The sequence below is a fragment of the Vulpes lagopus genome, chromosome 24, assembly GCF_018345385.1.
Source record: "Vulpes lagopus strain Blue_001 chromosome 24, ASM1834538v1, whole genome shotgun sequence".
Taxonomy (NCBI): domain Eukaryota; kingdom Metazoa; phylum Chordata; class Mammalia; order Carnivora; family Canidae; genus Vulpes; species Vulpes lagopus.
The window spans coordinates 18381438-18395176 of NC_054847.1; the positions used below are offsets into that span (position 1 = coordinate 18381438).

At 37.4% G+C, this 13739-nt stretch overlaps 1 protein-coding gene across 1 annotated transcript in view; it reads right to left on the minus strand.

Annotated features, from left to right (window-relative positions):
• The window catches only part of MCM6 (minichromosome maintenance complex component 6), a 33837-nt gene continuing 20098 nt past the window's right edge, over positions 1–13739 (minus strand). The window contains exons 11-17 of the mRNA XM_041739269.1: positions 12420–12575; positions 10715–10843; positions 9085–9246; positions 7030–7165; positions 5885–6040; positions 3887–4026; positions 1–387 (exon numbers count right to left, since the gene is read on the minus strand). Coding sequence (XP_041595203.1) covers positions 271–387; positions 3887–4026; positions 5885–6040; positions 7030–7165; positions 9085–9246; positions 10715–10843; positions 12420–12575 — 996 coding nt within the window. The 3' untranslated portion in view covers positions 1–270. The remainder of the gene's footprint in view (positions 388–3886; positions 4027–5884; positions 6041–7029; positions 7166–9084; positions 9247–10714; positions 10844–12419; positions 12576–13739) is intronic.

Consider the following 13739-nt stretch of genomic DNA (forward strand, 5'->3'; position numbering starts at 1 on the left):
TGCAGAACACATCATTTTATTTTGATGAAGAAAAGCAGTAGCTGGCAATTGTAAAAAGCTATTCTCATACCAAAGAAGTACTGGACTTTTTCTTATACACGTGAAATGAAGGTCTTAGTTGCAGAAACCAAGACCAGCAATAAGGTTCTTATTCCTCAAAATAAATCTTCCTGAAGTCTTGCCCCAGAAACATTTCTCTTGCTAGTAGAGCTACATCCAGACTCCAGGCCAGGAGGTAGGGGCAACAGTCTCTCAGATACTTTCAGTATTTCAATCTTCAAGCAAGTAATTAGGGTTAACTACCAAGTAGGGATCTTCCTCATAGCTCTCACTTCCTTCTGTGGAGCCTTTCAATCCAGCTTGGGTGAGTTCAATTAGAACATGATCCTGTGAAATACAAACATTTGTCTTCAGGTCTTCAGCAGTATTGTAAAAACACTCCCATCCAGGGAACTTGACCCTTCTGAGTGTTTGCTACTACCATTTTCTTCCATTTACCCTTCAGAAGCACTATGAAAAAGAACTATACCTTAAAATATATGGTTCTTTATCAAGGTTCTGCTAAACTCATTTGCCATTAGGATACAGACTTTATCATACCATAAACCTATTTTGAGAAATTATAAAATAGATAAGCTCAACAGACATTGTGATTTTAGTAAGGTTTCCTGGTATACTACAGTTTGTAAATATAATTCCAAAAATGATAAGATAAAACGCATGAATTTTAAGATTATGCAACTGTAAAAATCCTCTGATAAATATGCTTATCATTCTATTTATCACTCTGGTAAAAGTGGTGTTTTCTTGATAAAAGTATTAATTTAAAGATAATTAACATGTAACAATTTTCATTCTGAGCTAGGAGTTAAAAAAAAGGTAGAATATGGCACATAGCTTAAAATGTACCTTAAGTCATTCTAAAATACCCACACAAATGAAGGGCACCTGGGTGGCTCAGTTGGTTAGGTGTCTGACTCTTGATTTCAGCTCAGGTCACGATCTCAGGGTTGTGACATCAAACCTCAAGTCAGGCATGGAGCCTGCTTAAGATTCTCTCTTCCTCTCCTCCCACCCCTCTCCACCTCCCACCCCACAGGGCATGTGTGCTCTCTTTCTAAAACAAAACAAACCCAGAAAGGTGAGGGACTCCCAGCCAAGCCTACAGAGAACTCAGAAAATAGTGATTTAATCCTAAAAGGCAGAAATGTCCCACAGTATGAGCACTATTGAAACTAAGAGGGGCTGGACACTTTCAAGAACTCACTTTATGTACTAACACACCCTCATAGAAAGAACACTTGATGAGCACTGTATAATTTCTCTAGTTTTTTGTAGTGAGCTGGCTCAGGTAATGTAAACTTAAAAAGATAGCCCCAGTTTAGATCAGCTAATTTCACCACGTATCCCAATGTGGATTTCCTGTGTGGGTCATTTTATCTTATACTGATTCCGGGAGACACTAGGTTGGGTAGGACTGGCCTGATGCAAACACACTGCCCAGCAGAAAGACCTCTGAATGCACACAATCCCAATTCAGCTTTATTTTCATAGGTATTATTTATTAAATTCTGATCTAAGTAGCTATTCTCAATACCTCACCCACAACACACAAACACTTGTAATCATACTCATTTACTTCCACATGTAAATGATTTTTCAGATAACACAACCAAGATATGTGACACCTGTAACATTTATATAGTTAACACCTGCAGGGGCAGCCCTTGTGGTGCAGCGGTTTAGCGCTGCCTGCAGCCCGGGGTGTAAACCTGGAGACCCGGGATCGAGTCCCCACGTCGGGCGTCCTGTGTGGAGCCTGTTTCTCCCTCTGCCTGTGTCTCTGCCTCTCTCTCGCTCTCTCTGAATGAATAAATAAATAAATCTTTAAAAAAAAACAAAAAAAAACAAAACACCTGCAGGACAGGTAAATCTGCCATTTAAACAGAGAAATTCAATCATTCATTCAACAAATATTTGACCTTTCTGTACCAGGCACCACTACAGATCTTGGGGATACAGTGGTCAACAAAACAAAGTCCCCATCCTCGTGATGCTTGCATTGTAATGAGACAAGATGAACATCTGCTGCCAGACAATGATAAGCACTATGAAATAACAGGAAAGAGGGTTAGTGTGTGATACCAAGAAGGAGGCTCTTATTGGGACAGGCCAGCCAAGAACTACCTCTTTGAGAGGGACCGTGTGAGCAGACACTGACTGGAAGAGGGGATCTGGGTAAAGAGACAAAGGGCAAGTGGAAACGACTTCAAGTTTGGTGTCCAAAAAATAGAAACAAGGCCAGCACCACTGAGTAGCAACAGGAACAGTCCTATGCAATGAGGTGAACGAGAGAAACAGAGATTTGATTGTGTAAGTTCTGCAGGCTATGGTAGGGAGACTGGATTTTATTGTAAATGTGAGGAAGGACTGGAAGGTAGGGCACTAAACCATTTTGATTTGTGGGATGCCTGGGTGGCTCAGCAGTTGAGCATCTGCTTTTGGCTGGGGTTGTGATCCCACGGTCCTAGGATCGAGCCCCACATCAGGCTCCCTGCACGGAGCCTGCTTCTCCCTCTGCCTCTCAAGAATAAGTAGATAAAATCTTAAAATATCTTTTTGATTTGTTAAAAGATCTGGCTGGCTGCTGGACACAGAGCCAGTACAAGAGAGGACAGTTTGAGGAGGGTCCTGTGAAAGTCTGGGTATGGTAGCTTAAGACGTGAAGGTGGGGAGGACAGAACACAGAATACACATACTGAAGGCAGGGCTCACAGGGTTTACTGCTAAAAGGAGAAGCTGTGAAGGGAAATTGGAATCACGGATGATTCTAAGGGATTTGGCTTAGAACAAGTAAATGGGAACACTGTGGGGGGGGGGGGAAGGGAACTATTCTGAACAAATTAAGCGTGAGATGCCTATAGTTTACAAGCAAGCAGCTGGCTAGACATCTGGAGTTTAGAGGAGAGGTGAGAGCTAAATCTGGGAGTCATCAGTGGATGGGTTTAAATTCCAAACCAAATAAGATCATTCAGGTAATCAATGTAAATAGAAAAGAGGTCTGAGGACTGAGCACAGTACTCCATTTAAAAAGTTACAAGACTTGAGAAAAGAGACTAAGAGGAAGTAATCAGCAAGACAGGAGAAGACCCAGGAGAATATGGTGACTTAGACGGAGCAATCAATAGTGACAAATGCTACGGACAAGCTGAATACAGAGAATGACCAACTGATGTGAGTAGGGAGGAGGTATGCCCGTAAAGCTCCTGTAAGAGAGTGGGAGAAGTCACAGCACTAGGCAATAAGAGTGTGAGGTTGGTAAGATGCAGAAAGGAATGGTCCACCTAAGACTAGTGGTCATGTATTTAAAGTAGGACATGGCCTGTGGTTGTATGCCTATCTCAAAATACTTTTAACTGCTTGGATGCAGTAAAGTAAAAGAATTATATTTAACCAAAGCTGGGGTTTTGCCAATCAAGTAGAACAGAGAGATTACAGTTTACAGTATGAGAAAAGAGTGATCATTGGGACAGACCAGACTGTAAGCTGGATGATGCAAGAGGTGAGGCTATGGGGAAGAGCAAACATAGAAAACAGGAGATAGGGGTGAGAATATTTGCAGGTTTATGACAAAGGGAGGGAAAATCAAAGGTTAAAAACACTCAGATAGTAAGACCCTAAATCCACCTTCCCAGACTGAACTTAGGTTCTGCTTGTTTCTGCAGGGGAAATGAGTCAATGAGCTGCTGTAAATTCTCTATTTTACAACTCATAATTCTGACTACGTCCCAATGATACAAAATAAATGAACATTTATGAATCTGCAGATATGAGCCATGGACTCCTTCCCTCATTAATAATTATGCAAGAGTAGTTCTATACATACATAGTGGGTGAGTCGATGAATGACTTTCTCTATGATTCTCTTTTTATTTATAAGTTCCTCTTCAGAATCTATTTCTGATTCGATTTCCTTCAAGTACCAGTTAACAAGCTCACTTCTCTTTAATGCCGACTCATCCTCTTCTGCAACAAAAAATACATTTCAAAAGGATTAAATTTTCCTTCTAGCAAATTGTATTGCGAATCCTTGGGGTTTGCATACACAAAAAGATAATGTACAGAGTAAATAACCATCAACCTGTCAGAAAGTGTATCTGATGAAATAAGATTTGCAATGTTCCAGCATAAGCCTGAAATAACCTGTCATATTACTTGTATTAAAGTATGCCTCACTTTATCCTGAGGAAAAAAAATCTAATAAGAAAGAGATTATAAGAAACAAGTTTCTTAAACTTATTAAGATTTCAAAATATGAATGTGTTTCCTTCACCTTCTATGCTTCATCACCTATGAGAATGCTTGCCAATAGCAACTAAAAGCATAAATTAACAGCAAACTTCTTAAATAACTCTTCCTCTTTGGAACAAGAAGACTTTAGGTAGGTAAGATCAACCAAGAAGTGAAATCCATGGGCATTCATTCAAAATTTAAAAATTAACAATTTATTTCAGCAAGGTCTACCTATACTGAATGACTGTCTACTTTAGTCCAAAGCAGAATTCTATGAAGTCACAAAAAAAGTTGGAACCTGGATAATACAACTGTCAGAGAAACAAAGTATAATAAAACTCTATACTTAGTCTTGATTCTAGCTAATAAAATACAAAATCAAAAATGGGAAAATCTAGCTTTACTGACTATGCCTTTGGAAAGTTTTATTATGGGTGTACTGAAAGTTCATTATCTAAATGTTCTTGGTATGTGGCCTTCTTTATTTAAAGTTGTACTCCCCGTGTGTACCCTTAGGTTAGACTACAGCACAGCTGGCCACCTGAAGACTGAAAATTCATAACTTACTTGACTGGGTGAGTAGTATTTTTTTTTGTTTTGTTTTGTTTTGTTTTTTAAGGAAGACCTAGCAGAATTTCCTGCGGAATGCAGATGGTGTCTGAGTGCTAATCTTATCTCCGTTCCATTAATGGTTTGCCATGTTTAAAATTCAGTTGCAAGAGAAAGAGTAAAATGAAATATGTCAACACAAGAACATGTGAGCTCCCAAATGTTTTATGTGAGAAGAGGGTCAGCTAAAACCTGTCTGTCCTAGTGGCCTCTTTACTGCTTTCTCTCCTTCCTCCCACCAGTCTACAATACCCAAGGACACAGGCAAAAACTATAGGCTCAAATGTTTAGTAAGCTAAGACAATTTCTGCTATTCTTTTCTTCATTACAGACACAACACTGAGATGAAGTCTGGAAGCCAGAATTTTGGGACTTTTAAATAAGAATTACCTGATGACTAACCACCAAATTAAAGTTTAAGTTTGACCCCCTGATTTCATCAGTTTTCCTTCTGCCTCATGGCTGACTATAGGCATGTTAGAACAGCCAGTAAAGCAGTAAAGGTAGGAAGTGTACTAGTGCCCAGATATTTCATTTTACCTATGGAAAAATGAGGATTTTACTTCATTTTTAGTATTAAATGTATCTATACTAATTTGGTTTTTTCAGTTTAATTACTTGCCTATGAAATATAAATGACTTAGAGTCCATCCATTCAAAGTAAAGCTATTGAAAGGAACAGTGATTTTGCATCTGTTAAAAACACTTGTTAAGTGCTTCTCGACAAATTATCAGATCCCAACTTCTCAAAAATATTAAAATACGCCAAGGACATTACACAGATGCCCTCTGACAACGAACTTGTTAGGTAAATGTCCAGACTGTCAGACTAATATCCCATAGATTTTTTTAATGTAAATAGGCTTGTGTAACAATTTATTATCTCTTCTGACAAAATAGAATCTTCAGCAATGGAAGTGGTTTATGCAAATACAACTTACATGAATGACTGAGCATGTGCGCACACTAGGTTTAGTCTTACCTTCCTCCATCTTCCTGAGGTGAAGCACAATAAGGTTAGATATTCGGCAGTACTCAGGGAAGCTCAGCCTTAAGGAGGCTTTAGGAACCAAATCTTGGTTTATGTCTTCACTGTGGCCATTGATTCCATTCACAAGAGCAGGGCTGTCAACAGGACCTAAGTGAAATATCAATCATCTGAATCTTGTTTTTGTGCCTCCAACACTCTTCCTATCAAATGTTTAAGTACATGACTTCTATTTTAATATTAATTTCTAAATAAGCATATATACTCAGCACTTAGTAATTTTACAAATAAATTAGAAGCAAATTTGTAAATGCTACAGATGAAGGCAAAAACTAATTGGGAAGGGGGCTCAGGCGTTAAGTGTCTGACTCTTGATTTCGGCTCAGATCATGATCTCAGGGTTGTGAGACTGAGCCCAATATTGGGCTCCGTATGTTGAGCCTGCTTAAGATTCTCCCTGTGCTTCCTCCCTCCTTGTGTGCATGTACTTTCTCTCTCTCAAAAAAACCAAAACAAACCAAAAAACCCTAATGTGGTAGGAATGAGAAGGATGGCAGATATAAAGATTTTATGATCTAAAAAGTTCACTGCAATGTTATATACAAAATTTAAATATCTATGTTTCAATGTACTCAAGAACATGTTTTTAATTCAGAAGCAAAATAAAAATAAATAAGGCTGGGGAATTAGGTCCACTCTCACCATTTTAGTGTATTTTCTTTCAGTTTTTCAAGCATATATATTTTATATCAGCTATTTAATTGTATTTTACCTTCTAAATAGTCCAATATTCACTTTTTTCCCTTTTGCTATACAGATTTCAAAACCATCAACAAGTTTACTTTTTTTTAAAAGAGATTTTATTTATTTATTCATGAGAGGCAGAGAGAGAGAGAGAGAGAGAGAGAGAGAGAGAGAGAGAGAGAGAGAGATAGCGACACAGGCAGAGGGAGAAGCAGGCTCCATGCAGGGAACCCAACGTGAGACTTGATCCTGGGTCTCCAGGATCAGGCCCTGGGCTGAAGGCAGCGCTAAACCGCTGAGCCACCTGGGCTGCCCAACAAGTTTACTTTTATCATAACATCTCAGAGAACATTTTGGTCTGTAACTCCAGAAGAGTAAATGAACGAATGTCTCACCATTGATGCCATCTGGGCCCTCATCTACCTCCATCTGGGCCTCTTCTTCTTGATCTAGATTAACATCAGGTGTTTCTACACGGATGATTGACTTATTCAGTAACCTAAAAGCTTCCTTCACATGTTTAGGTTGGACCTAAACCAGTCAAAATGAAGCAAATCAGAAAGTCAGTGTTCTTGATACACCACTCAGATTTTCTCCATTACAGACCACAGTGGCATTTTAGCTTTTTCACACACATATAAAACAGGAGTTAACACCATAAATTCACCAGAATGGTTTAAAGGGACCAACAATATGTAGTATTGGAAAGAATGTATAACAACTTTCATTCACTGCTGGTCGGAATGTAAACTGATACAACAACTACTATGGAAAAGCATTTTGGCAGTCTTCACTAAACTGAACACATGTGAAACCTATGACAACAATTCCACTTGTAGGTGTACACCCAGCAGAAATGTATACCACCATATAGACTAAAAGACATGTATATCCTTTAAGAACCCAAATTGGAAACTATCCAAATATCCATTAATAGAAGAATGGGTGGGATGCCTGGGTGGCTCAGTGGTGCCTTCCACCCAGGGTATGATCCTGGAATCCCAGGATCGAGTCCCACATCAGGCTCCCTGAAGGGAGCCTGCTTCTACCTTTGCCTATGTCTGCCTCTCTCTCTCTCTCTGTATCTCATGAATAAATAAAATCTTAAAAAAAAAAAAAAAAAAGAATGGGTGAATCACTGTGATATATGGACAGAATATTATACAGCAGTGAGGCAGACAAACTACCACTACACAAAACCTGGATGATGATCTTATGGTATTAATACTGTGTGAAAGAAACCAGATACAAGGGGGAATATATTCTATGACTGTTATCTATAATCCTTATATGGTCAAATAATTTTTGACAAGGGTGTCAAGACCACTCCTTGGGGAAATCATAGTTTCTTCCAAAAATGGTACTGGGGAAACTTGGTATCTTACATAAAAGAGTGAAGTTGGACTCCTCCTGCCTTACATCACATACAAAATTATCTCAAAAAAGTCTGGAGACCTAAAACTATAAAAACATATGTAAGAAAACAGGGGAAAAAACCTTAGGACATTGGATTTGATAATGGTGTCAAAAGCATAGGCAACAAAAGGGAAAAATGACAAATGAAACGATATCCAATTCAAAAACTTCTGAGCATCAAGGTAAACAATCAATAGAGTAAAATACCCATATTCATCACTTTATTCACAACAGCCAAGAGGTGGAAGCAGCCCAAATGTCCACTGATGGATCAACAATAAATAAAATGTGGTATAATGTATCCACCCTCCCCCTTATTCTCAGGGATTATGTTCCAAGACCCGTAGTTGATGTCTAAACTGCAGATATTACTTAACCGTACATATACTGTATTTTTCCTATCCATACACACCTATGATAAAGTTTAATTTAAAAATTAGGTACAGTAAAAGCTTAACAACAATAATAAAATGGAACATTTACAATATACTGTAATAAAAGTTAGTGTGTTCTCTCTCAAAATAACTTACTGCATTGTACTTACCCTTCTTGTGATGTGATGATGTAGCTTTAGGCTATGATTGACTTTCTGACAATACTTCAGGGGGATCATCTACCTACTAATGGTAACCCCTCTTTATGTTCTCTATGACCTATGACATGATTATTTTATTATATTAATCTATGTTCAATAAATGCTTGATAGTAACTTTTATTTTATTTATTTATTTTTAAAATTTATTTATTCTTAGAGACACAGTGAGAGAGGCAGAGATACAGTCAGACGGAGAAGCAGGCTCCATGCCGAGAGCCGGATGTGGGACTCGATCCGGGTCTCCAGGATCACGCCCTGGGCTGCAGGCGGCACTCAACCACTGCGCCACCGGGGCTGCCCTGATAGTAACTTTTAAAGGAGAAATCCCAGCATCATGTATCCTATGAGCACTCAACAGTCATACTCAAGATAAAAACATACTTATAAACCAATAAATCAATTGCTCTTTCCTCTCATTACATTAAAGTGACTTTGATACCTCATCACAGCAGTGCATTCGAGCCATCGCTTCAGAGAGACGGATCATGCTCTCAAGTTGTCGCACTGTAATCCTCCATGAAGACTTGGTTACTCCAGAGCCATCCCTCTGGCGGAGACGTTTATACTGTTCCACAATGAAGTCCTCTGACTCTTTAGAAATCTGTTTCAGAACATTACAGAAGTCAGAGCTTTTCTACTCGATGTGAGCTGCATTAAACATAAGTTTAAGAGCCTTCTAGATACACTTTGGGGAACTAAGAGGATCAAAACTTTGAAGTCAATAAAGAATACTGAAATGGATTTCCAAAGAAACTAAACTGAGGATGCCTGTGAATTTCATATACTAATTTTATCAATAGGTCTATAGCAGGGTATTTAAGCAAATGCCACTTCTAAAAGATGCAGAACAAGCTGAAGCAGTGCACTGGATGTAATGCCTTTTATTTATTTATTTGTTTGCTTTTTTAAAGATTTTATTTATTTATTCATGAGAGACACAGAGAGAGAGAGAGAGAGAGAGAGAGAGGCAGAGGGAGAAGCAGGCTCCATGCAGGGAGCCCAATGTGGGACTCGATCCTGGGTCCCCAGGATCACGCCCCGGACTGAAGGTGGCACTAAACCGCTGAGCCACCCGGGCTGCCCGATGTAATGCCTTTTAAACTCAAGATGCCAAAGCTCATTAAACAAATTAATGCTCAGAACATTCTTGAAACTCAGTTAATTAACTTATGCTGTCTTTGGGAAAAAGAGAGGTCCACACACCCACACACACACACACACACACAGTCACACAGCTATTTCAGTAAACCTTATTATTTGTCAAATACTAACAACAAAAGGAGAATACTAAAAGAATACTCTTTTTTCAGAACGAGGAACTCATCCTATTAGGGAAGTATGCCAAGGTCACAGAAGGACCAGTACACAGTCATAGAGAATGAAAGCCGCCTTACACATACATAACCAATAGCCCTTAGTTTTAAATAGGGTTCGAAGCTTCTTTTGGGACAGTGAGAATCAACCTCAATATTATGGATAATCAGTGAAGGTGACAGATAATTAAAATCCAAAAGTTGAGCCAGACAATAGTGTAAAAACCTCACCCAGAATCAATTTTTTTTAATTCTATTTTAGAAAAATGTTAAATGGAACAAATGGATTACAAAGTTTACTTTAAAAATAAATGTCCTGGATCCAGTACAGATTCAATTAAATGAACTATATCAATTATTATAAAATATTAAGCCACGTTCATCACAATGACCTAAAGGAATACAAATCTTCCTTAGAGAAAGATTCAAGGACATTCAGTAGACTACTGATCTGAACTCACACAATTTTAAGATTCTTAGGAATAACAGCTGAAATAAAAGTATGTCCTACTTTATTTGATGATTCAAAATTCTTGACTCATAAAATCTTTTTATTAGCACCTAACAAGTAAAAGAAATTTATTCAGACTTTTTAAGGAAATTCCCTCTTAACTTTCCAAAGAAACCTTTTTCTCAAAACAACCTCAAAAAACAAAAAACAAAAAAAAACACTAAACAAGTATAGGTTCAGTTAATTCTCATAGGATCCTTTACTGCCCTCTAAGTGCCCTATTCCAGGACAAAAGGGCAAGTTACCTTGGGTTTAAACTGTCTTGCAAAGAGAAGATACCTCCTGATATCATCAAGGGAATAGACACGATCAATTGAATCCTCAATTCTTGAATGCAAATCTACTATACGTCGGGCAATAGCATAATCTGTAACCTAATTTAAAAGAAGAAAATCACTTTGATCAGTCACAACGATATCTACTCCAGATTATCCTTGGCATTAATAAATTACTTATAGCTAAAAACAAGCTCTAATATGCCACTGAAAGATGTATCAATGGGTACCAAGTTTAATGTATACCTTCGCCTCACTCTAAGAATATTCTCGAAAGAATTAACGGACTCTAATAAGAATAGCAGAATTAAGATTTCTAGGGTGCTCAGTGTATGCCAGGCACTATTGCCGTAAGTGTGTCTAGAAGCATTTAACTTATGTAACCCTTACAAAAATCTTATTAGGTAGGTAATATTAGCCTTATTTTACAGATAACTAAATTGAGGCTCAGAGAGGTAAAAAATCTTGTCTGACATCACAACACAAAACTGAGCCAGGATTTGAACAGCCTAGCTTCAGGGTCCATGGTCTTAGCCACAATATTGTATTGCCACTTGTCAATATATGAAGAAAATCAGAGAATTATTATTAACATTAAAAAAAAATCACACTAAAAATATGCAATTTACTCTCCCATGGTACAAAAAAAGCCACAGATATATGGAGAAATGTTAATATGTGAATAAAGGGTACACAAATGTTACATACACTATTCGATATCTTTTAATTTTTCTTTAAGTTTAAAATTATTACCAATTAAAACTCTTAAAAACGAAAGAATCATGTACAAACAGGAATACATGAAAATCAGACAACTCCCAGCTACGAGGGTGGAAATGGGGAAAGGAGAGGACTGGGTTGTATATTTATATGGATTTGTGAAGAGAAAAAAACAAAAAAACCCCCGAAAACCCCACAAACATTCACAAAATGGAAGGCAGCTTTTATTTAGATAATAAAGTTTCACTATAAGCAAGAGGTATGCATTTTGCCTAACATAATGTAGGACTTTCATGCTCAGTAATGAACAGAATAGCCTAGAATGTTATCTTCCATATGATGCCATTTTGTACTGTGTACATCTGAGCTCTCCAATATCGCTGAATATTTAAGTATAGGTATAAATAACTTTAAAAACTAACATGTTAGAATTCAAGTAAATCCACAAGTTCATAGTTAACCTTAAAACTGTTACATAATTAGGAAAAAAGAGTGATATACATTCATCAACTGGATAGGAAGATATAGGAATATAAATGACTCATGATTTGGGGGGAAAATTTCTTTGGTATCCCAATTTTTTCCAAGCTTACTGGAAAAAAAAATCCAAAAAATTATTTTTTTCCCCCTAAAAAAATTCTTATAAAAATTTTAAGAGTATGGCTGGGAATTAACTGTAAAGTATTTCCTTTTATCTCTTGAGAATTAAAAAAGAGTAATGAAAACAAGAAAAACTCAATATTCCTCAACTCAATTAAGTGGAACCAGCTATTCAAGTGACTTTGTTCTGATTTGCTTAATAAACCTTTTGCCTAATCCTGTGCCATTCTGAGAGAAATGAAAGTCAGTGCAAACACATGCACCAGCTGTTTAGCAGTATATCCTACAGCCTTGTCTCCCTTAGTTATTCAAACTGGAAATAACAAAGGAAGCCAACATGACAGCTCACAGTTACCTCATTGCATTCATCCACGAGTATAAAGAAGAGATCAAATCGGGACATGATGGGAGCTGACAAATTTATATTTTGTTTCAACGACTTTGATCTGTCATAATGTCCACTGATTGGGTTTGCTGCTGCCAAAATGGATGTCCTGGCATTCAGAGTAGCCTGATCACAAAAGAAATCATTGTTACAGGTTTAAAAAGACATCTGGACGGACCAAATAAGCATAGGACAAAATGCTTGATTTTATTCATAATTAAACACAAACCAAAATATTAAGGCATCATTTTTCATCTACTGAATCATCAAAATTAAAAGTCTCCTAATGCATAAAGCAAACAGGCACTCCCATGTAACGGTGGTGGTATGACATACTACCAGCAATTTCTTGTTAGGAATTTATCTTGCAGCTAGAAGATGCATGTGATAAGATGTTTTTGTTAATATGCCTTCTAATAAAAAAGCTGAAAATGACCAAATATCACTCTATGGGAGTCTAATGAGCCAAACAGGGAACACAGACTCGAAAACCATGTGGTAATAAAAATGGATCTAACACATGTGCTGGTATAGAAAGATTGCCAAAATAAAATTATGAAGTTAAATGAACAAAGAACTAAACTACATGCATTATGCTTATTTACGTATGAAAAACTTCTGAAAGGGCTGTAACTTTAATAGATACTCTGAACAGTTTTTAAAAAAGATTTTTATTTACTTGAGAGAGAAAGAGAATGCATGAGAGAACAGGTGCAGTGTGGCAGGAAGGAGGGAAGAGGGAGCGGGAGAAGCAGACTCCCCACTGTGCAGGGGAGCCTGATGTGGGGCTGGATTCCAGGACCCAAAGATCATGACTTGAGCTGAAGGCAGACACAAGTGACTGAGCCACATAGGTGCCCCAGCACTCTCAAAATTTATTGGTGATAGGAGTTGCAGGAGAAGATTTCACCTTTTAATATATATTTTCTTCTACTACTTAAATTTTCCTTACCTATTTGAATACATTATTTAAAAAGTTTGGTTTCTCTCTAATGTTGGTTACAATACTGTACTTATTATTTTCATTTTAAAAATGTTGACTTTGATTATTTTTTGTTACAACTGGTAGTACACATTATCAAAGAATATAGAAGCTTTGTGGAAATTTTGGGAAGTGAAATGCTAAAAGTTTTACCAATACTTCCTCTACTTTCTGTCATTTTCATAGTACCCTAAAAAGCTCCTAGAATATGGATTAATAATTCTCAGGGCTGTTTCCCATTTCAATGATCAGCATTTTATGTTGAAATAATGCATTTTATCCAAGTGAACATCTCGAGAGCTACACTT